The following is a 24,381-nucleotide window of genomic DNA, read 5'->3' on the forward strand; positions in this document are numbered from 1 at the left end:
CCGTCGACTTTTTTTTCCCACATGGACACCAGTGAAATCATGTGGCCAAGGCAGAGTTGCGAGTTTCCACACTTTAGATACAAAAAATGTGAAATGTGTTAAAAACTATACATTTCTCTCATTTTAAAAGAATGTATAAAAACCCGCAACACTTTCAACATTAAAAATCCTTAACCTAAAAAAATAGCACCAGGGAGTTAGAAACCTTTAAAAAGTATTAAAAAGGAATTTCTGAGATCCCCCTCCCTTAACAACATTTTATAAGCTCATAATAAAAGGCAGCTCTTACAGGGAAAAACATTTCAAGGAAGACTTGTCTACTACAATTCTCATCAAGTGAGCTTAATGCCAAGACAATTCTCATTCCTCTTTTATCTTTGTTTACTTTCCCCAAGTCCTTTTTTTTTTTCCCTCATCTATTTGTTTTCCTTTTGATCAGATAGGAAAGGATGTGAGATCTGGAGTATATAAGATCAGGGATGCCATGGAGTGGAGGGCACAGTCTGGAAAAATGAAGCCCATCAGACCAGAGGATGGCTGCCACCCTGAGCCCCTGCACTGGATGGTTGTTTGCCCTCAGGCCCCACACTGGGCTCCAAATGGGGACTGCAAGGACCTGGGATGAGGAATTAGTGTTGTGGCTGGCATCCAGCTGGACATAAAGATCACAGATTGGGGAGGAGTCCAAAAGCAGCTGGTGCAGTGCTGGCAATGCCAAGGCTTCCCAAACACCTCCAGCATGCACAGAACCCACCCTGCCATCTTCCCAGTCCAGGGGCTGGTGACAGGAGGCTGCTGTGTGTCCCCAAGCACTTGTCAAGCATTGGAGGTGCCAGCAGAGACATGAATCAACCTGCTTGGCTTTCCTCAGAGATTTCTTAACTAAGGAGCACGGCTTGAACAAGTCACTGAGAATGAACCCCCAAGGAGTTCTCTCTAAAGAGTAACCTCCAGGTTAAAACGGGGAAAAAAAAGCTGTACCTGGGCTTCCCTTGCTGTCCATCCCCAAGCACAGCCTTGAATTGGAGACCAAGAGAAGATGGTCCTCAGAGCTGGGATGGAAAACTGCACACAAGGGTGGAAATGGGAGGCTGCTGTCCCCCACCACGAGGACAGGGGTGCCAGAGAGGTAGAAGGAGCTGGGAGAGAAGCTCTTCCCAGTGATGCTGTACAGCACCTTGCAAGTGAGCAAGGCAGCCTGGCGTTGATTGGGTGGAGGGTTGGCCCATGGTTTGAACCTGAATAATTTTGAGAAGGCACCCAAGGGCTCTTCCACAGCCAAGTGACAGGTGAACACAGAGGTAGGGGAGAACAGAGGGACCAAGGGGGAAATCGTTTCAGTGCATTGAAATGTGCATTGGAATTCAGAATCCCCAGAGATGCCTGCTGGAAGAGTAGACCAGTGGCTATGGAAAACCTGGTGGAAATGGACACAGGCACCTGCAGCTTCCCCTGGCCACAGAGCCTGGGCTCAGCATGCCCAGGACTTCAAGGAAAGCATGATAATAACTCTGGCAAAGCTGGGGAGTAGAGGAAGACAATCAAAAGTGAGCACAGTGGTGGCCACAGGAGCTCCCAGTTTGGGGGTACAACTCCTGCTCCCTGCACTCCACAAAGGCTGGGTGAGATTTTCCCTGGAAGGAATGCCCTGCCACCACTGCTTGGGTTCGTGACATCCTACATGACATTTGTGATGCTGAGATTTGAGGGCCATTGACCATTACACTGTCCCTCCTGCTGACATTCATTTGGGAAATGGATGCTCCAAGAACATTTTCCTTTACAGACCCTGGAGCCCAAATCCTCCCTGCTCCAGTTACTATGTAAGCTTTCAAACCATTCAGCAGGATTTTAAAATGTAAGGAAAGGTTTTAGATGCTTTAAAAAGGAAGTAGTGAATATTTGTAAACTACAACCAAACATATAAAACAATATTTCTTTAGTTCTAGCTAGAAAAGTAATTCTATCACCTCACAGTTCAGTTTCAGCTACATTCAGGTCTAGGAATTCCACATTCTTATGTAATGCCTTAAAGCAGCAATAGACATTAAAACAACAAAATTAAATTTTATCAAAAAAATAAAAACAAAAAAGATTTGGTTTCTGTATGATCCTGTGTTCAGTGTGTAACCTGAGCAGGGTCCCTTACACCTGCTGCTAAGGTCTGGGGGATTTTGGCAGTTACTTCAAGAGGTTTTGTTTGTTTAGGAAAAGCACCAATTCACTGTAGTTCAGGTTTGCCTGCAGCTCCCCGCACACTGCTGCTCAGCAAGTGGTGACTTCCCAGCTCCAGGCTAAACCAGAACAGTTAATGCTCTGGAGGATGAGACTCCCCATCTCATCAGTGATGCAGAGAGCTCCGTGTGCTGGGTAATTAAAGCTTGGTCCATCATTTCCTAGGTAGCACTGTTAGTCCCTGTACAAAGTGACCCTGCCAGGTTCTTTGGTTAGACATTGCCCGGCTCCCCGGCGGGGCCGGGCTGATCCCGCGGCGCGTGGCCGGCGAGGGACGGGGCAGGGGCAGCCCTGGGGCCATGGCAGCCCTGGGGCCGTGCCCGTCCCTCTCCCGCCACTGCAGCGGTGCTGTGCATCTTTACCAGAGAGATGAGGGAACCCCCAGTTTGCTATTCACAGGCAAAGTAATCCTTGAGTGGGGAGAAGAGGTGCCGGATCACAGGGACGTTCCACGACCCCCCCAGCAGCTTCTGGCGAGTGCCACGGCTGATGTTGGAGACTTCTGTGTAAGGGAGGGGGAAGCCAAAGATCCTGCAGAGCAGAGGTAGGAGGGGGTAGGTGAGGCAGAGCAGGGCAGGAATCACTTTCCCTGGACAGCACTGCTCCCAGGCCTCCCAAAGACAATGAGCATCAGGAGCCTCCTATGGGGAGGGGACTCAGCTCTCCAGCACACACAACCTGAGCAGTGTCACCATCCAGCACTTCTGGATGGGGCCAGGCTGTGGCTTTCCATAATCCCCAGTGCCCTCCACCTTGTAGGATTTCCTGGCAAGGCTCCTGTGCCTGGGCATCCTGCCTGCCTCTGCTCAGCAGCACATCTGCAAGCATTGCCCCGGGGCTACTGCATGGAGAGAGGACTGAGTAGCTTTGGGTAGCTCTGAGTCATGGGCTGGGCACTTCCCTTACAATCAGATGAAAGTCCAAGAGCCATTTCACATGACAAAGGCTTGGAATTGTTATTTTACTTTCAAATGCCTTTAGCTCAGTTGTTAGCTCCAACAAATACTGGAAATTTAAATATGAGCAAGCAAAACTGTTTAGCCCCAGTCCTGTGTTTACTAGCCAGAAGTATCCACAGTGCAAAAACTTCAGGTTTTGTCACACCTACTTGGTGAGCAGGACTGCTTGTAATTGGATTTATCTACTCCCCATCCTTCTGTTGTGTTTTGCCATGAATTCTGTGTGCCACAGGGTGTGAAGTGTGGAGCAGAGTGCACTCATGCCTTGCCACAGCAGCTGCTGGCTGTAGTGTGAGTTCCCCCAGACCACCCACCACAGCCACAACCCCTCCATAAACCCACAACCATGGCTCTGAGCAGGGCACAGGGCTGCCACACAGCACCCCCACGTCAGCCTGGGCTTACCCCAAAGCCAGTCCACGTGCACCCCCAGCCAGACCCACCACACAGCATCCTGAGCAAGCTCCATCACTCCTCCCTTCTAAATCTTCAGGGCCAGGGCAGGGGATGCTGCTACACTTCTCCCCCACAGTCTCATAACTGCTTATTAGTAGGTGCATTAATTATCAAGTGCACATCACTGCAGGGAAGCTGCCCCGTGCAGGAGCTCCCAGGAGCTGGGCTTAGAGCCAGGAAGACAAAAAAACCCACATGAACAGGCACTACAAAACAAACCAAAACTACCTGAGAATTCCAAGAGGACAGCAGACTGATTGATTACCTGTCCATCCCAGGGAGGTTGCCCCAGAAGTAACGAGCTCGGTGGGCAGTTGATATCTTGATTGCATCAATCATAACTGGGTTACACTGGGGGCCAAAATGAGGGGAAATAGAAGTTAAATGAAATGTTGGCTTGATTCTCTCCTGCATGGACAGCCCTTCCCACTGCACTGCAGGGATTTAAAATTTTGTTGTCAGCAAATCCTCAAAATGATGTAACTCTCAGAAACCGTGATTCACACCAGAGAATGATCTGGGTGGCCACATGAGTTCCCAGGTCATGGCCATGGCCAGCAGCTATTGACCATCACAGGGTGCTCAGTGCTGATTCCCATGGACCAGGATCAGGATTGTCAGCCTTCAATGGTGATTTTATAGCAGTGGTCCCTGCTGACCCATAACCCATCCTGGCTACCACAGAGTTAAAACTCCTTCCCAGTCACTGACCCTCCCTCTCCCTAGAAATAACAGGCATTGCTGGGAACAGATGCTTTCTACAAGGCTGGCAAAACCCCTCCCCCAGAGGACTAGTGCTTGGGTTTGACTGATGAAAGCCAGAGGGGAGGATCCAGAGCCAAGACTAAACTTGATTCCTTGGCATGTGCACCAGAGGCAGGGGGTTTTCCAGCATGAAGGCCACAGGAAACCATAGCCAGACCCTTACACCCGGCACACCCTGCACAGCCTGGCAAATATCACCTGCTGCAATGCCTTTCCCACAGCTGTCAGCAATCCCTACCTCCAGAAACCGGGAAATGTCCCTCTTGTCGTTGAGCCTCATGGCCACCACATTCTCAAACATCCAGAAGAAGGGCCGCTCCTCGCCCGCCTTGGGACGAGCGTAGTTGAGCAGGTGGTAGAACTCGAAGAACAGCCTCCCGGTTCCTTCTGCCAGGAAAAAGGAGCAGCAGGTTGGGACCAGCTGGAGTGTGGGGCTGGGGGCCTGGCTGCCCTCCCCACCAAGAGGGGTATGGAGACAGCCCATCACCCAGACAGCCTGGGGCTGAAACACTTCCCCAGGCTGTAAGGTGACTCCGTGGCCACATCCCAAGGTACACAGCCCAGCAGAGGCAAAGCAGCCTTACCAAAGAGAGCCTTCCTGGTCGGATTGACAAGGGAAGCGTCGTCACAGGGGCTTCCACCGATCACCAGGTCAAAAGGACCCCACTCCTCAATCTGCAGAGAACAGAATCCAGACCATTAGGAGATGCCACAGAGACAGGTGTCTCCTCCCCGATGGGGCAGGGCACAAGCTGGTGGGGTGAGAGCCATGCCCCCGTGGTGCCATGTCCCTCAGGCTCCCACAGAAGCAGAGCTCACATGTCTCTTGGTTATGTTCCTGACATCGTGCACGTAGGTGATGTTGCCCTCGGGCCGCACGGTGCTCTTGGCCATGGGGTTCTCACAGATCTCTGAGGCAATGTACTTCTCCACTTGGATGCCCAAGTCCTTCAGCACCGTGTACCCTGCCAATGGACAGAGGGCTGAGGTCGCAGTCCTGCTCTCTTTAGCCTCCGAGTCTCCTTCGTCAGCACCACTCGATGTGGCCGCTCCTGGATGTCCTAGGTGGGTGCAGTCAAACAGCACTTCAGGGTGAGTAAATTTTAATTTGATCCACTCCTCCCAGGCAGGTTTGATCCCAGAAAACAGAATGCCAGAGCTGAGTGAACTGAGCCAAACCAGCTGCCCTCAGGCACTTCAGAGTACAGGTTACTGGTGTCCCGCATCTCTGGCTTCTCAAGGGAACCAGCCACCCCAGATCACACTTGGCACAGCAGGAGCACTTCTGTGAGATGCCCTCTCCTCCCATCCCTTCCCCTTCCATGCCCTCCCTTCCTCCACAGCTCTATCTAGCAGGAAAGGGAGACCCTGCCCTCATCCCTCTCTCCTGATGGGGATCTCCCTGCTTTCATCCTCTCCTCCCCACCCAGCTTTTAGAGATAGGTTTGAGCCCACAGAATGATTCATCCCCAATGCCCAGTAGTGCTTCCCTACTGCCTCACCTGTTGCCACCCCATCGAACAAGGAGAGCACTCGAATTGGTCTCCTCTTCGCTGGAGGAACTGTTGGGTAGATCTTGGGTGCAGCCTGCAATGGAGATGGCTGTAAAGCCCCAGCCCTGGCAGTGCTGCTTTGTCCCATAAGGCTCTGGATGCAGCACCTGCACCTTCAGGAGAGCATCAGCAGGACCAAGAGCCTGGCACTCTTGGAAAGAATGGATGAACAAGACCAAGGCAGATGGAAGGGTAATTCCATGTTGCTCACCCTGCCCTCAGTGACCCTCTTCCCCACATCCCAGCACATCAGGCCCTGCCCCAGCCCTTACATATTCCTGTCCCTTGTCACTGGTGAAGAAGTCCTGCAGGCGGGTGTTCCAGTCCTGCCGGCGCTGCAGCACACCGCGGTTCTGCTGGGGCTGGCACATGTAGCAGTTCCAGGGCTCCTGCTCTTTCACTCTGGATGACGTCCCTCGCCCCACCAACACGTCCAGACACTCCACACAGAAGCACCTGCCCAAACCACAACAGCTGTGCTTATCACCCCAGCAACTCCTGTAGGTCACCCCAGCTTCTCCTGGAGTCTTTCCTGCCATGCACTGCAGCCCCCACCATTTTTACAGGGTATTTTTCCAGGCACTACCCTGTTTTTTAGGGCTGCTAACACAAGCTGGTGACCAAGGCATGGGTAAGTCTCTTGCCAACCTCCCCAGGGTTTATTTGGGTGATGTGTGGCTCAGTAAGGGGAGGTAGGCTGTGTTGGGATATGCTGCTGGGAAGAAGCACAGCTCATGCCCAAGTTCATGGAGGACCCTGCTTCCTGCAGCTCCCTGGGATGATGCCAGGACCTCATCCCCAGGAGCAGAGACTTGGGGCTCACCTGCAGCAGCTGGTGTTGCTGCAGAGCAGCAGCTCCTTGCCTGCACAGCAGACGGTGCAGTAGGACTGGTACCCGTCTTCATCATACATGTAGAAGTACTCCAGGAATCTATCCTAGCAAAAGGACAGCAAGGAGCAGAGAAGGACAGAGGATCAGGAGCCATGCTCAGAGTGGAGAACACAGACCTGCACCATTTCCAGTACACACTGAGAGCTAAGAGATGCATGTCTTTGGTGTTTCAGGTGGTGAGAACATGCTGAGAGACAGCCTCATGGGGACACAGCATGGCCAGGATCTGGCCAACCCCTTTCCAGCAGCACTGGCTGGACCCCAGCCCCATCCTCTAGCCCCAGGCTCCTGCTCAGCCCCAGCACAGCAGCACTTACCCTGCAGGTCTGGCAGAGGCCCCCCTTGAACAGTGGGTGGAAGGTGGCCGGGTTCCTCCTCCCACAGGACAAGCAGCTGTCTGTGGGACAGAGAGAGCTGTGCTCAGCCAGGGCAGGGAGCACCCAGGGCACCCCTTACACCCCACCACAGCCTGCAGAGGCTGGAGCCTCGCCTTGGAGCAGTGTCTGGACAAAGCCTGCCCTCAGAACTGCATCCAAATGGGGCCTGCCCTTGGAAACACATCTGGCTGCAGCTGTGGCTCCCCATGGAGGATCTGCTCAGCACCCTGCACTCACAGCACTGTCCCCCTCCTACATGGTGCAGTTGAAAAGGGACCCACGTCCCTTGCTGAGCACTCCCAGCACCTCACACCTCTTCCAAGGAGAGACAGAGCCAGCGTTTACCTTCCAGCTTCCCGCCGTTGTTCGTAACTTCGGAAACCATTTGCTCTTTATAAAATTAAAAAGAAAAAAAGGACGTTATCACTCCTTATGTAACAAACTCTAAATGCACTCTGCTTACAGGTGCCTGACTTCTTGCATTGGAACTGCTCCAGCTTTCTGGAGAGATTTTGGTGCAAAACCCACATCCTTTCACTGATGGAGTTTCTAGAGCTCAGTGTAGCAGCACATGGTCACGTTCCAGGCTGAGCCACTACTGGGGCCCAGCCCATCACTTGCAGCTGGATTTGCTGGTGTCAAGGCACAAGTGAACACCACTAGACCACAAAAGCTTTTGCCTTCAGAAACCAGGCTCATGGTCCCTGGGAGGAGCCAAGCCTCTTGCCGGATTGGTTTCCCAGTGCTCTCAGGGTGCACAGCCCAGGCCAAGCCAGTCCCCAGCTCTCTCTGTTGCTTACCTCGGGTCTGGTCCTCTTCCACACGCTGCTCCTTGCTGTTGTTGCAGGGGTAGGTCTTCAGCCTCTTGGTGGGGGGACACTGTTCAAGGGGCACCACCTCCTCTGTCCCATTCCTCAGCACCCCATTCTCTGCAAGGAAAAGGAACATCCATAAGGACAAGCCTCCAGCCTCAGGACCACCCCAGCTACAGCACCTCCTGCCAAGCCCTGCCAGGTCTCACCCCAGCCACAGCAGGACCCTTCCTGGACACCCAGGTCCCCACACATGGCACAAAGCTCTGCCAGGTCAGATTGCCATGGGACTTGGAGGGTGCTTTGCTCCAGCTTTTTGCAATCCACTGAGGGATCCCAGTGAGAAGCCCCAGGATTACCTTGGGACTGGACTGGCATGGCCACAGCACAGCGTGAGCAGGCACAGCCAAGGCCAGCCCCCAATGGCCACTGTCCATGCCAGCCCCCCACCAGCCCCCAGCCAGCTGATGCCACCACCTCACCTGAGCCCTTGGGTGGCCGCAGTCCCTTGAGCCCCAGGGGTTTGAAGCCAGTGATTGCCCAGTCAATCATGGGCTTCAGCTGCTCCTCCAGTGACTCCCTGGGGCCAGTTGTAAATGTCTTCCCTGACCGGCTCCGGGCAACCTGATGAGGATGGACAGCAAGGGACAGGGTGACAGGGTGGGCTCTGCCAGGGGAGCAGCCACAGCCTGCCAGGGCCACAGGCCCAGGACCCCTCCCCACCCAGCACACACAGACACACACACACACAGGGCTTAGTGGCCCCAGGACAGTGGCAGCTGATGGATTCCCACTCTGGGTGTGCCCTTGCCTCCACCCCTGCAATGAGCCCATCTGTCCTCCACCAGCCCAAACAGAGCCAGAAGCAGGGACAGCCCAGACACAGCTCTTGCCCAGATTCTACACCCTGGCAAGTGGCAGGAAGAAAAAGCAAAAGGTGCCTGTGGGTCTGCAGCCCTGTAGGCTGACATGTGATGCATCCCTTGGATGGGGACTGGAGTCACAGGTGCTCAGCACCAGCCCTGACTTCAAAGGGCATCCAGCACTAACCCATGACACCTCTTGCCCAGCCTGTCACTGCCATGATGCTCCCATGTCCAAAACCCTCATAGGGAGCCTGGATGGGGTTCTGGAGCAGTGAGACCCTGGAGCAGCAGCAGCTACCCCTAAACCCTCAGGATAAGCAGAGTCTGGCCCCACAACTGCACTTGGAAATAATCTCAGCAGTGAAAGCAGAGTTTTACCACATCCTATCCCATCCCACTGGCCCCCAGCCCAGCTGGTTCAGCTGGCACCTCCTCAGCCACCCACACCCAGCCCTGGTGGTTACCTCCAGAGCGTGGTAAATGGCACGGCGGTAGGACACCAGCTTATTGAACGTGGAGGAGTTGAAATGCTGCCTAAAGGCCATCAGTCCCACCAGTTTGTCTGCAGAAACCTGGGAGAGACACCAAGACCTCAGCTGTGAGAGGGGAATGCCCTGCTTGGCCATATCCCCCAGCACTGTGCAGCCCCCTGCTCCAGCACTGTGGCAGCTTTGCCAAGAGCAGCAGCGTGACAAGGACGGGTGGGCTGCACCCTCTGCCGGCACTGCAGGCGTGACACCAGCACAGCACTGCCTCCCTCCTGCCTGCAGCCTGCCAGGGGCTGCACATCCTCCTTGGATATCAGGAAAAGGGTCATGGCTGGGCACTACAACACACTCTCCAGGGAAGTGGTCGTGGCACGAGCCTGACAGAGCTCAAGGAGTGTTTGGATGACACCCTTGAGCACATAGTGGGATTTTAGGATTCTTCTGTGCAGGGAAGGAGTGACTCAAAGATCCTTGTGGGTCCCTTCCTGCTCAGGATACTCTGATTCTGTGAGGGCAATGGGGTCTGAGGGAAGATCCCTCCTCAGGCAGGGAGTGACAGGGGAAGCTCTGGAGCATGGACAAAACCCTGTGAAGCAGCCAGGCAGATGTCCCCATGTCTGGATGCTGTCACCAACCTGCCAGTCACTTGTTGCAGACACCAGAGCCAGGGTCTGGCTGTGCTTAACACTGGGAGGGGAGGCCTGGGGGGCTGCAGGAGCATATAGACCCCACAGCCAGTCTCAGGAGTGGGGCAGAAACGTGCAGGGAAGGGTGTTTTGGGCTTACCTCGGAGAACTTCCCGTCTCCAAACCACTGCACCCACCGCATGCCCGAGACCGCCTGGCGCTTGGCCGTGGCTCTGTGGGACACCACGATCGCAGGCCACCAGGAAAAACCTTTGATCTTTCCCCAGACGAGCTCCCCAATTCCAAATTCCTTCCCATCCTGAAAGCACAACACAATAGATCAGCCAAAGTACAAACTGCCCATTTTGTCAGGACAGTCATGCAGGAGGCTCGGAGCGCAGGGACAGCCCTGGAGTGTCACCGTGTGTGTCACCACGTGCGTCACACGTGTGGAGCCTCTGTGCAGTGATCTACAAAAACTGCAGCCCCTCCCTCAAGCACAGGCCAAGCCATTCCCGTGCAGCAGCGCTGGATGCCAGCCCTGATCCGTGCTGCAGCTTGGTGGGGAGGCCTGTGTGTGCCAGCCCCAGGCCGAGCCCGTGCAGGCACACGGCGTGGTGCGTGCTCCGTCCTGCACAGCCCACCCGGCACCGCGCCCCGTGCGTGTCCCCTCCTGCCTGCCCTGCCAGGGTCTCTGCAAACACGGCTTTGCACACACCGAGGCTGTTCCCTGGGTGCCCTCAGTGGATGAGGCTCCTCCTTGGCACAGGGCTCACAGCTCAGCCTGCGTCGTGTGGCTGCACCCCAGGGAGAGAACACCCACCCACCCGCCCTCCTCTTGCTCCTACTGGGGAGAGCAGGAAACGCAGCAGAGCAAAAATAAGAAGAAAAAGAAGAGCCAAGAATTTTGGTGTGACACATCGCAGGCCACGCTGGGTGCTGTGCACAGCAAGGCACATCACACATAGCAAAGTCACCTCTGTGCCTGCAGAGCCCTCCTCCCAGCTTTGTTCTGCAATTAGGTACTTAATTATGCAGCAAGATACAATTGCCCAATTCCTGCAAGTCTGGGGCCCTGCCCTGGGGCCCGCAGGCACTGAATCCAGCTCTGCAGCCCCAGCAGCTTCAGTTCTCTCCAGCATCCCCCACAGAAATGTTTTCTGCACATGCAACTGCCTGTCTCAGCAGGGCACAGCACACTGCACACACATGCATGTCGGGGGCTGTGCATGGCACCAGTGGCAGCTTGGCAGGGCTGGTCCCCAAAGCATCCAAGCTTGATAGAAGGAGACAGCCCAGCACCATCACACCCCAGCAGTCAGGGAAGGTGAGCAGGAGAACAGCACTGAGGTTTCCAGTTTGTTCTGGGACCAGTCACAGGTTTATCTTTGCCTCTTACCATCCCGGGTGCAGGAGCAGAGCTCAGCCCCTCCGTACCTGGTACTCCAGCACTGTGCCCATGTCTCTGCTCTCTGACTCCTCGGCCCCCAGCTCAGCAGAGCCGTTCTGCCCCTCCTGGGAGCTGCTGCCCGACAGTGTGCTGCTGCTGCGGGATGAGTCCTGCGAGTCCTCCTCTGTCAGGTCGATGGTCACAGGCGTGGGCACGGCGGAGCGACGCCTGGAGCTCTGCACGGCAGAGAAGGAAGGTGAGTGCAGCAGGGAGAGGGACAGGGGGAGCAGAGACCTGCCCCACATCACCCTCTGTTCCCCACATCACACCCAGCCCCGTGCCATCCCCCAGCCCTGCAGTCGGGATGGGAGAGGGAGAGCCAGGGAGGGAGGGCACCACTGCAGCCATGAATAGAGAGGAGAGCCCTTAATGGGGGCATCTGCAGGAGAGCTGCTCTGCTTCTACCTGCCAGACCCAGAGCAAGTGGTGCACCACTGCCCCCTCCCATTTTCCTGTCCCAAATCCACCTCAGGGTGGTCAATGCACATGGTTCACAGCAGGGACAAAATACAGCACTAACACACCCCCTTCACAGGGGAAACTGAGGCACAGGGGAGGCTGCCCCATCTCTGAAAACACCTGACCAGGGCACAGCAGCAGTGCAGGCCTCTGGAGCCCCAGGGGAGCCCCAGGGGAGCCCCAGGGGAGCCCCAGGGGAGCCCTGGCCCTGCCAGACCCTCACCCGCACAGGAGCTGGCAGGTCCCTGAGAGTCTCCACACTGCGTGGCGGTTCCTTGATCCGCATCCTGTGCCGGGTCCGCCCTGCCTGGAACATGAGGCAGAGGGTGGGCTTCTGCCTGAGGCTGCTCTCCCACCCAGCACTGCCCCAGGGCTGTGCCTGCCACCAGAACAGAGGTGGCAGGGTGTGGGTGCCCTCCTCAGGTGGGGACACGGACAGCCTGTGCCTCATAGGGCTGCCACCACAGGCAGTGCCCTGGGGAAGGTGAGAGGAGGCAGATGGATGCTGGAGGCACCTTGTGCTGAGCCCCTTTGGGCAATATTCTGCTCCACGGCAGCTCTGCAAGGCTCAGGAGCCCCATTGCTGCAGCCCATTGCACCCAGAGAGAGCAGGAGTCACAGCTGGGAGGATGGGGATGCCAGGAGAACCACAGACCACAACAGAGCACCCACTCACACACCCTGGGGTGCTCTTTCCCACAGCCAGCCCTGCAGCAGCACCCAGGGCAGCTTTCCCTGGTGATCACAGTTACAGCCCAGTTGAGATTTGTTTCCTGAACCCAGCATAACAGAGGTTCAGAACTAAATGAGATTTTGCAGTGAAGAGCCCTTAAACTAAACATAGTGGGAAAGTTGAATTTTCACCCACTGGATTTATGGCTCTTTCTTTTGGAAGCTGCCTCATCTCAGGCAGATCTCCAACCTTGGGTTTTAATTCTAACTCAAAACAATAAAGCCAGAAGGCAAAAATGCTTCCAGACCCTAGAGGTTTGTCAACCTAATCAACAAAAGAGGGTGGATGAAACTGGGGTCCAGCCCCACAGCAGCTAAAAGCAGCTCACCCCAACAGTAGGAGGCACGAGATGCTTCATTCTATCAATACAGCCAAGACTTTAAAGAAAATATCAGCATCATAATTATTAGGCTGCTGCAACACATAACGGGCATTGCTGCATCCCACACCACCCCCTCCTACTGCTGTGGTATCATGAGAAGCAGGAATTTAAAAATTAAAGTATTACACTGGTGAGTACTCCATCCATCTGGTCTGTTCCTCTGGCACTGAGTGCAAGAGAAGCCCAGAGGGAAAGAGATGAGGATCCTGGAACCAGATACAGCCACAGACAGCTCCCAAAAATCACCCTGGGTGTTCACTTACCCTCTGTGCCAGATCGAGCGGCCAGGCCAGGTCCTCCTTGGAGAGGTCTCCATTGCTGTCCTCCTTCTTCAGGGGCAGCAGCCCCAGGCCCCTGGAATCTGTGCAGAGATGAGACAGAGCAGCCTCAGGCTCTGCAAGCCCACCTGGTCATGGGCATGCCCAGCCTCCCACTGCTCCCACAGCATGTCAGGATTTGGAGACACCAAAACCTCACCTCAGAGAAACACGGCTGAGAGCAGAGACAAGTGGTGTCCCCAGGGCTCCCCACAGTGTCACCACAGCCCCAGATCACTCACTTGTCCCTAAAACTGGGAGGGATTAGCAGCAAACATAGGGACATTCTAATCTACTCCTTAGTTCCTGAAAGCTCAAAGGCACAAGGAAGCCACAGTCTCCTCTTCAGGGCTTGTCAACAGCTTATTTAAAGCAAGACCTTGTGAACCCAAGAGATTTGATTTGGAGAATCCCAGGAGCAGCAATGCAGCCCCTCAGGTCAGTGGCACCCCTCAGGCTGGAGGGGCTCCCCTGCTTTAACTCCATGGGGTTAAACCAATGAGGGGCAGAGCCAGCATCCCAGTGTGGCACCCATTTCCACAACCACACCATGGCCTGGATGTGCTACTGGACCACAGAAATCCAGTGGGGTCATGGAGGGACTCTGGCCACAGCCACAGCACTTCATCCCCCAGCATCCCTGGGACAGAGGCTGTGAGATCCCCAGCCCTGTGCATCCTTGCACATCCCGGGAGCACTCTGGGCTGAGCATGGTGACCCTCACCTCGAGTGCTGGGCTTCCCATTGGCCTCCAGTACAATGCTGGGTGCATCGTCTCTGTTGATGAGGATCAGCTTTGCCCTACAGTCCTCACCCTGCCCGTGCCTCTTCTCCTTTTTCACAGTTGCCTGTAGAAGCCAGAATGGAGAGGAAATTCAGCTGTGCAAGGAAGCCTCAGGGAGGGCAAAGCAGACAGAGGTCCTTGAGCCAGCTTTAACTTCATGCCCTTAGCAGAGCACTCTGACTGGAGATGCACTTAAAGGTCCTGGGAAATCAAGGGCACATGCACATAACCTCCACACAAATGTGGTGGCCCTAAAGATCAACCAGCTCCATCTAAAAGAAGTCCCAGATTATCTTTAGGGAATTCCATGTTTTCCCCAACATCTGTATGCTGGCTGGGAGCTGCTGAGCACCAGCTCACACTGACAGACCCTGTCCAGAGGGGAGCTCCATTTCCTGGCCACCCTGCAGAAACCAGGGGACAGCCCAGCCCTGGGGACAGCCAGCCCTGGGGACAGCCCAGCCCTGAGGACAGCCCAGCCCTGGGGCACCAGCCTCTGTGTATTCCAGCTCCCAGCACACCCAGAGGTGGGTGGGCTGTTCCTGCAGCAGCAGGACAGGCAGGCAGCCCGCCATGGGGGGCAAAGTCCTGCAGCCTGCATTCAACTCTCCCGGAGGGAGAAAACTCCTCCTGCCCCCGCTCTTGGCCTCAGCTCCCCCACCCCAGGGTGAAGGGGCAGAGCAGGGGGCTGTGTCCCTGTGTCCCCCTGCAGAGTGGGGCTCTCCTTGCTCGCTCCTTCCCTTGGGTGCCCTCCCTGGCTCCTGTTTCCCAAAGTGGAAGCTCCCAGCTCTCCCAGAGGTGCCCGGACGCCACGAGCTGTGCTGCCTCATTGCCGGGCTATGGGTCTGTGCTGCAACTTGCCCCTTCAGCAGCAGCACAGCCATTTCAGCAGCACACCTAACCCAAGAGCTGAGGAGCTCGCAGGGCTCTGCCCACCTTCTGCCCTCTTAGGAAGCCAAAGCCAGACCCTCCTCAGCCCCAGAGACCCCAGCTCCAGCCCACCGCCCCTTCTGCGTCACTCTCGCTCTGCATCGCCTCCAACCACTGCCTAACAATTGAGATTTCTGCTTTGAAATCATCTGTCAGCACCTCTGACAAACAAAGACCAGTGTGAGTTTGATGTTTTGGATGGAGAGGGCAGAGTTAAAAACCTGGAAACACTCAAACACAAAGGAAAACAGGTGTCCAGAGCCCACCTCCACAGGCAGAGACCCCTGTGCACACACTGCCTCCCCCCTGGACAAAGGGAGGAGGAGAGGAACGGCACCAGACACGGCCTAACCCCCCACAGCTGTGTGTGCAGAAATCCCTCTGCTGCAGCACATCTGCTCCCAGACCCAGCAAACAATTCCTGGGAGCTGCCCAGACTCGCTGCCTGCCCCCAGCCCGGGCGGATGGTCCCACATGGCCCCAGATGCTCCAGGATGCAGCAATCCCACGGACCAGCACGGCCAGGTCAGGGTCAGCTCCTCCTGGACTGCTCCCCTTCCCTAGCCCACCGTGCTGCAGAGCAGCAGCAGCCATGACTGGCAGCAATGCTGCCACCAAAACCACCAAATCTCACCAAAAAAAGTGAATCTGTCTTGGGAATCCGTACAGGGAGGCATTAAAGACATCCTGCTCTCCCAGCATGAGGATGATCTGAACCAGAGGGTATAAAGAGAGGGAGCTGCATGAGGCAGGTAAGGTTCAGGGAGGACAGAAGCAGGCAAGGATATCTCCCAGCCTTCCCAAACACCCACAAAACTCCACTGACATACTCAGATGACCTCTACATTCATTCCTTTGCCAAGAACCTGAGTCCAGGAAGTTCAAACTTGCACTTCAAAATGGCTTTTCCTTTCGCAGCACAGGACTGCTCCATGTCCAGTACACCAGGCAATGGTGTCCTGTCAGCCTAGCACTGGGGAGGTGAAGGGCTAAGGTGACACACACTGGCCAGGTCTCCCCAGGGACACAGCCAGGACTGAACACCTGATGCCCCAAGCTCAGCTTTGCCACGTGCTTAGGGAACTCCCAGATGGCCTTTATTCAAGTTATTAAGTGGGAAAAAATGGGTTATCTCTTTGGAAGGATCAGGTCACACACCCTGCCATGAGTACAGACACATCAGCTCCCTCCTTGGTTCGTGTGCCCTTCTCCAGCTGCACTGCCCAGGATCACTCGGGGACATCCCATCACCATCCTCTGACAGGAAAGGGAGCAGCACACCACGGGACAAACTGCTCATTAAAAGTCCCTCTCCCAAAATCCTATACCTATGCAGCAGGACTGAATTCCCATCCCTTCTCCTGCTGTTTGCACCAAGTGCTGAAGCCACACAAGCCCATCCTGCAGCCCACCCAGGGTCCCCTGCAGGAGCCACATCCTTGTGAGCTCCCCCGCCCCTGCTTGGGAGGAAGGCTTGATTCTTTGTCCTCGCCTCCCCTCGCAGAAACACACCAGCATGTGCACTCAGGGCATCGGTAATAAGAAACAGAGCACTGCCCTCACATGTGCTGGCTCACGGGAGACCAACCCTGCAGGGTTTGCATCGCCCAGCAATTGCCCTGCAAGCACACTGGGTGCCATGCACTCCAGGGGATCCATGAGGAGGCAAATAGTGCAGAATTCCAACTCCATTGCCGAAAGCTCCCCAAGAGCCCGGCACCAGCAGCAGCCCCGGCATTGCCTGGTGACCAGGACGTGCCCTGCAGCCAAATCCCACCGAGAAGACAATGAACCCGCTGACTCCACAGCCCGCCCTCATTTTGCAATACCAATTTCTTTAGGATTTGCCAAACTGGTTAAAGACCATGCCACAGTATTAACTGCTTAGAGAGAATTCTGGCCCCAGCCAGGCCACCACTTCTGTCCACCCTGAACGGGCAGAGCAGGCAGTGGGCAGGATGGCTGGGCTCAACTGGCAGAGAGGGCAGGGTGGGCAGGGCTCACCTGGACGGGCCATGCTCTGGACTGGACCCCTGCCCCTGCTCCCGGGGCTGCTCCTCCAGCCTGGCCCAGGCTGGTTTCAGTTTTCCTTGCTGGGAAAACAGGCCGCCCTGTTATCAGGTGCGTGTCCCCAGGAGGTGGGGAGGTTTCGGACTTTGCCTCCAGACAGGGGCATGCATATCAAAAGGCTGGAGGGAAGCTTTACCCACGGCTGGGATGGAGCCATCGCCCAAGCCCTGTTTCAATAACAAAAAGAAATAAAGGACCCTAATGGCCGGGCTGGCTCTGGGTTGTGGTGCACAATAATGGCCTTTAAGTCTCCCCAAACCGAAAGTTTCCCTCTAATCCTGGGAAGAATGGAGTTGCTGGGTTGGCAGTTCCGTAAGAAAGGCGCCAATTTCGCAGATGTGCTCGTTGGGAAGGGCAGGGGGCGAAGGGCAGGCTCCCCCTGCCCGCTTCCTGTGCCTGGCCTCTCTGCTCTCCCGCTCCGGCACTTCCCTCCATTTCCCCCGGTTTCCTCCTGCCCCGCTGCGCTCCCCCCGCAGCCCTCGGCGCCCACCCCGGCTCTCCCCGCTGCCTCTCAGCAAAGCTGGGTTAAAGAAAAGAAACAAAACACAAACCGGCCCCTCCTCTCCCAGGACAGACCAGGCTGGAGACTTCTCCCGGACAGTCACCATCCCCGCCAGCCGCTGCTGCAGCTGCCCCGGGCTCTTTACCATGTTCATCCCGGTGGGATCCGGCCGGGCCGAGCCCCCCGGCATGGGGCAGGGGCTGCCGGTGGGCAGGAGCTGGGGGCTGTGGGCAGGGCTGGACGCTTTGGGGGCTCTGGGGGCTCTGGCACACAGGTGAATCCCGCTCAGCAGTGGAGAGTCTTCTGCCCGGAGTCGTCACCGCTTCATTCTCCCCTTGAACAAGAGGACGTAAAGATGACAATGACACCTCTCTGTCCCCATGGTTGCCCGTCCAGCCCCGTGCTGCCCTAGAGGAGGGACTGGGACACCCGGCTTTACTCCTCAATTGGTTAAGACTTAGAAAACTGGAAACAGAGACAGGAAGGGTACTAGTATTGCTCAGGGCACTCCCTCCTCGCCCTCTCCCGTTCCGAGGGAGATCGGTATGGGATCACCTCTTGCCCCAGGACCACCCCTCAGCCAGGAGTCTCCCCACCGCTCCCCTCTCCCGGTTTTCCAAGTCCCCCACTCCGGGGCCACTCCGAAGAGTTCGTTCCTCCTTGTTCGAGTATCTCCCCTCCCCGGAGGCTCCTCGCGGGCTCGGCAGAAGGCGGATGCCAGCACAGTCGATACCTGCTCCGGCCACCCCGTCCCTCCGGATCAGCCCCGGGGAGGCTTCGCGCCCGAGGCGCCGCTGGGAATCTCTATTCCTGCCGACAGAGAGGGAAGATGCGCTGTCAGATCCCCGACCGAGAACCGAAAACAAAGGTGTTCGGCCCGGGACAGCAGCGCCACCGTGTCCCGGTACCCCGGCAGCTCCTCACGGTGCCCCCGGCCTGGAGGCGGCGCTGCCCGGGACGACCGAGCAGGGCAGAGGGACCCCGGCCCCCGAAGCACCCCCGGCCCGTATCAGCGAGGGGACCCTCCCGCCGCAGTGTCCGGCTCAGCCCCGCCCGGCCCCGTGGGGCGCGGGGGTCCCGCACCGGCCCCGCCGTGACAGTCCCGGGACGCGCCCCCGGGGCTCGCGGCGCCTTCGCGGCAAATTCCGAAACTTGCAACGGGACCGGAGGGGTGGGCGGGACCAGGGGGACTATGGGGACCATGCCCGAGGCTGTGGGAGAAACGATCCCCCCAAGCCGAGTGCCGGCAACAAGTGGCGGCGGGGCCCACCACCCCCTGGCCACTACCAGAGCCCCCGGGGCGCAGCGGTGGGTCCCCGGTTACCGGGCACCGGGGCCGCCAGACCGGCCGGGGCGCTCCCGCCGCCGCGCTCCGGTGCGCCCAGTGCCGCCTTCCCCTCCCGCCTCATTGTCCCCCGCCACTGCCGCGGACAACAAAGCCGCCCACGAGGATGTGCCACGGCTCCGGCTCGGACCCTCCGGTGCCCCCGATCCAGCGCTCACCTGCGCCGCGGCGGGACGCGCCGTCCAGCGGGGCCGCGCCGCCGCTCGCCGCTGCCCGCGCCCCGGCCGGCCCCCGACAGCCCCGCGCTCCGGTTACATGGCGCTTTAACCCTGCCCGTGCTGGGCAGCCCCTCCTCCTCCTCCTCCTCCTTCGCCGCCCTATGGCGGGGGAGGGGAGCGCGGGGCCCGCACCGCCACCGCACCCGCCGGGCCCCCCAAGCCCATCGGGGGTGCAGTCCTGGGGGTCCCGCATTCCCCCAGGGCCCGCATCCCCCGGGGCGCCACATCCTCTTCCACCGCGACTCCACACCCCCACGGTGTCCCAGTGTGTCCCATCCACAGCCCCACATCGCCGGGGACCACCGGCTAGCGCCTCACATCGCTCTTGCCTCGGGTCCCTGTACATCTTCCCCGGTGCTCTGCATCACCTCCGCGGGGCTCAGCATCCCTCTCCGGGGGCTCCACATTCCTCTGATGTCTCACACCGTCCCGGGGCTCCCCATCCCTGGTACCCTCCGGGGTCCTGGTATCGCCTCCACTGCCCGGCATCACCCAGGGTTCATCATTTTTCCGAGGCTCGGCCCTCGGAGCCCCATGTAGCCCAGTTTCTGAGGCAGAGGAGACTCCCTTGGCCTCCCGGGGCCGGGCAGAGCCCTCACCCACCGAGCCACCATGCTGCCCACCGGTTTCCAGCAGCACCGTGCCCCACACAGCCCCATAAAGCACAACCCCGCGCAGCAGACAAAGCCTCACAAGTTTTACACTCAGTTCTTGTTTGTTCTTTCCCTTTCCCGTCCAGAGGCAAGACACTCGCAGGGCTGCGCCGGGGCCAGGGACACAACTCGCGCCTCTCCTGCCCCAGACAAAGCATCCAGAGTCCACGTGGGGTATAATCTTCCCTGCTTGCCTGTTATTCCTTCTAGATGCAGCAGAAAAGTGCATAACAGTAAGAAAATGAATATGATTATCCTAGTGTGATAGAAATAAGCTTTCAAGATCAGGAGGAAATCTTAGTTAGTCAGAGTCTGAAATCTGCAGGACCAACCCCAGGCCTGAACGGCAGGTTTCCCCAAACCACACCTCCATCCCTGCAGAACACAAGCATGAAAAATTTGGCAGCAAATACAAAAAATGCTCTGCAAGTGTACAGGAGGAGCTGAGAAATCCTCTCTGAATAAGCCCTTGGGGATACTAAACATCACCATTCAAACAAACATGTACCACATAAACCCAAAGCCAATTCGCAGCTCAGGCGAGTAGATTAAAATAAACAAATAAATTTTACTCCCATTTGTTTTTCCAAATTTAGGAAAGGGAAATGCTTTTGAGAGCTGTGCTCATGGGAGTTTCCAGGGCACTGTGAGGGTGGAATCAGCCTTTCCAGCATCCACGGGTTCCTCTCCCTTTCTACGGAAACCTTCCTGCTGCTGTTGGCCTCGCTGACCTGCCATCAATCTCCCGCCAGCTGAAACGCCCTCTTTCTCTCTCTGCCCCTCAGTTATCATTTAATTCAGGAGAGCAAGGCTCTGCAAACTGCTTGTGGGAAAGGTCTGGTACTATACAAAGTAGGTCTGGCAGATGATGAGTCAAAGCCTGATCCTTTTCCTGTCTCTGCTACACACACCACAGAGAGATGCTGAGAGTTTATTTCTTAACAATCAAGAGAATTTGTATGTCATTTAATGGGAAACAAGGGATCTCTACAGAGGATTTTATATCCAGGCTTCTGTCACACATTCCAGGTATCTGCACCAAGCAGCTCTCAGCAGCTCCTGTTGAGCCAGGCCTGGCACCAACAGCCTCAGTCAGGTGAGTACCAAAGCAGCTCCCTCACTGCTTCCCACCAGCCCTGTGGCTTTCCAGCACAGACCAGTGATGGGACAAGGCTCTGTGGGCAAAGCTCCTCCACTCCAGAGCTGGGGCAGCTGCAAGGAGCAGGCAGCATGGCCAGGGCTCGTGTGAGTAGGGAGGGAGACCTGGGGGGTGTCTCCCCACCCCTGGGCATAAGCAGCATGTCCTGTGCACACCATGCCACAGACACATCCCTGCCCACAATGGAGGAACTCCCATTGGCAGCAAGGCTGGGCTGCCCAGCTTCTGCAAAAGGTCATTCCAGCAAGAACCATTCCCCATCTGTCTGTGCTCCTTTGGCAGGCTGGCATCTCAAATTCATGGAGCCAGTGACTAAGCAGCTGAAGGAGCCATTCCCTGTCACCATCACACAGTCGGGACTGGCATTTCATTCACATTGGAAGCGACTCCTCATTTTTCACATGCTTCCCAGCAACCATGCCAGCTCTTCCATACATAACTCCTCACTCCCAAACTTGAATCTTTCTCTTCACTAAAGGCTGCTCAGCCAGTGCCCTTTCTGAGGTGCACCTGGGGGTATGGCACCAGACTCAGCTCCTCTCTGTCCATTCATTCTTCCATTTCAAATTTCTTCCTAAAATTCTCCTTTGTCACCCTGGCAAACCAATGCCACTCCCTGCCCAGAGCTCTGCTCTGGCTGCCAGCACCTCCCATCTTTTGCTTTGCACCCAAGGGTTTGAATTGGGACCTACTCCATGTATCACAGCAGTGTTCCTGGAGATCCTCTACAAATAAAGAGATCAAACAAAAATGTGTCATTACCTACAGCTGTTAGCAGTGTAACCTCGTCACCTCTGGATCTTGTGGGTCCCAGATTCCCACGTCCCAGTAACAGCTGAGCACTTGTTTAGTCCTCTTGCAGACAGGGAGGAGCACCAGCACCATTAAATCAGCTTGGACAGTTGCAAGCTGAGGCTGAGAGCAGGAGGAACTTCTCTTTCCCCTGAACTCGGCAGCGATGCTCCTGCTGTGTTCAGGTTTTGGGGTTCCCATGTCGATGCTCACACAGCTCAGTGGCTCTTTCCCAGCCCACAGTAGCAGCCTTGTCACTGCACAGCATTCTTCACTGCAGGACTCCATCAAAGCACGTCCTGCAGGATGTCTCCTTCTCTTCCATGGGTGTCTTCATGGTCTGAGCCCTCACCCCAGCTCTGTGCTGGCCGCCTGCCTCTCCACCAGCTCCACCAGTGCTGCTCCATCACAGCTCCCAGCAACCAGCCACTCCTCACCACGGCTCCCCAGAGCAGATCTCCTGTTCCTGGCACCTCTGCTGAGTCTGGGGAGAGCTGTGCCACTCAGCAGGGCTCTGGCTGCTGGAAGCAGGTCTGTTCCCGTTGTGGGAGAGCCTCATCCTGCTGCCACATGTGAGAATACAGCCCCAGCCTGCCTTACAACTAGCTTTTCCCATCTGGGGGGAATTGCTGTTTACACAGAGATAGGAAATGTTATCCCTCCTACAAGAAGTTTCTAGCCCTTCCTGTGGGCTGGCCAGGCCCACATGATACAAACCTCTAATAAAAATAAGGTTAAAAATAAGTGTCATCCGTGTAACCAGAACATCTAGAAAGTCTTCAGCTACCCGCCTGCAAACTTCAAACGCCAAGGCACACAAAGAAAAATCTTCAATGCCTCTCTAACAAAGCTGGCCACAAAATCCTCTTTTTCCTAGAAACAGGATATGCCTGCTACCAGCCTAATCTGAAGTGACGAGGCCTCCCTAAATCACCCTCCTAAGCACATATACTTTAATCGAGAGGAACGCTGCTCCCAGGGGGTGGCTGCCAGCAGAGCCCCCCTCCCTCCATGCGGGTCCAGAGCTGCTCCTGCCTGCCTGGTGTCAGGGATTATGGTCCCTGCTCAGAAACAGAGGAGCTGGTGAAGAGAGGAGGGTTTTGGGCTGTGGCTGCCAGGCAGGAGTGAGCCATAGCCCAGCAGTGGAGCTCCCAGCCCTGCTCCACCTTTACACGAAAGGTTGGCAGCCAGTTGCTCCTGCAGTAGTGTCTTCTGGGACCAAAGGTCCTGAGGAGCGTGATGGGGAGAGGAAGGGGCAGAAACTGTAGCAGAAACTGAATCCTGGTCCTCAAGGTCTCATTTATCCAGGCAGACAGAACTAACACCTCAGTAGTTTCAGCTGGGCAGCCAGGAGGAATCACAGCATCTCTCAGATGGTCACAACAGAGTCACAGCATCCCTCAGACTGTGTCCAGAAATGTTTTCTTAGTGCTTCCAGCCCAAGGCAGACACTGCAGGCAGAGCACCCAGAGAGCAGGTGGGCTCTTACTAGCTGGGTGAAAGCCACCCTGGCTTCTTCACACACTCTTGCCTTTTCCAGGCCTTTCTCAGGATGACAAATGCAGGTAATGTTCCTCCCTTCAGCTGCAAGGCTGACCTGGGAGCAACTGCAAAGTGCTGGGAGAGCTTGGCATAGACAATGGGACCAGAGAACAGGATGAGAACACCCCAGGATTTGATCTCTTGGGAATACATAATAAGGACCCTTCCCCGGGTAACACTCTCCAAGTGCTGAGGACGCTTTTCAAGTTTGACATGTGAAATGAAGCTGAAAAATGCATCTCAAGTGGGGCACTTGGATCCTCTGCTCAGTTTGGAGAGCACCGTTTTCAGACTCTTTACTGTCGCCTGTGTGTCCCCCATTGCTTTTTTGCCGCTGCTTTTACTTTGGTATTTATGGTGAACGAGGGCACATACCTGCAACCTCCAGACTGCTGCCCTTGGCCTGTCCTCTGCTCTGATGAGTCCATCAGCGACATGTTCTGCATGAGAATGGCCTGGCAGGAAGCACCCATGGGTTGATGGCTGCCTGCACCCCTACGGCAGCCCTGGGGCTCTGCCCGGGACGCAGAGAACCATCACCCGCCAGACACCCCCATAACTACTGTCATCACACTGCAACCTGATCTTTTATTCGAGTAAATCCTTCTTGATTTGAGAACCGAGTAAGTTCTGGCAGCGCAGAGCCGCCCGTGCCATAGCTGGGCACACGGCACATCGCCCTAAACTCATATCCCAGGAGGAAGGACCACCGAATTTCCTGGTGATTGTTTGAACAGGATGTTGTGATCACGTACCTCAGCCGAGACTCTTCTTCTTGGATCCCGTCACTCAATTTTCCTCAAGAATTTGGTTCGCTGCCTGAGAAATTGCTCAGCAGCGTTGGCGTCACCGTCCGGCGTGCTCGCACACGCGCGCACCCAGAACGCCCTGAATTAGCTCCTAAAGCATCACCCTGGGAAGTCAAGGGGAAGGAAAGATCCCACTCTTGCCTGGTTTCAAGTTTTCGGACGCAGAGTACAGGGGGAAACGTGGTGACTGTGAAAATGTCCGATAAT

General features: G+C 56.3%; 1 protein-coding gene across 1 annotated transcript; it reads right to left on the reverse strand.

The window, feature by feature from the left end:
- Positions 1-2,534: 2,534 nt before the first annotated feature.
- On the reverse strand, positions 2,535-22,496 carry DNMT3B (DNA methyltransferase 3 beta). Its single transcript, XM_079321372.1, is given in 22 exon segments — positions 2,535-2,766; positions 3,916-4,001; positions 4,654-4,831; positions 4,833-4,964; positions 4,966-5,090; positions 5,235-5,476; positions 5,918-6,002; positions 6,241-6,424; positions 6,792-6,904; positions 7,178-7,257; positions 7,583-7,627; positions 8,038-8,166; positions 8,532-8,673; positions 9,380-9,487; positions 10,190-10,348; positions 11,467-11,655; positions 12,162-12,245; positions 13,317-13,414; positions 14,095-14,218; positions 17,706-17,990; positions 18,390-18,466; positions 21,794-22,496. Coding segments are annotated over 20 exon segments (2,586 nt in total). The 5' UTR covers positions 17,847-17,990; positions 18,390-18,466; positions 21,794-22,496; the 3' UTR covers positions 2,535-2,624.
- Between the last annotated feature and the right edge of the window lie 1,885 nt (positions 22,497-24,381).

This window comes from Erithacus rubecula (genome assembly GCF_903797595.1).
Source record: "Erithacus rubecula genome assembly, chromosome: 18".
Lineage (NCBI taxonomy): Eukaryota > Metazoa > Chordata > Aves > Passeriformes > Muscicapidae > Erithacus > Erithacus rubecula.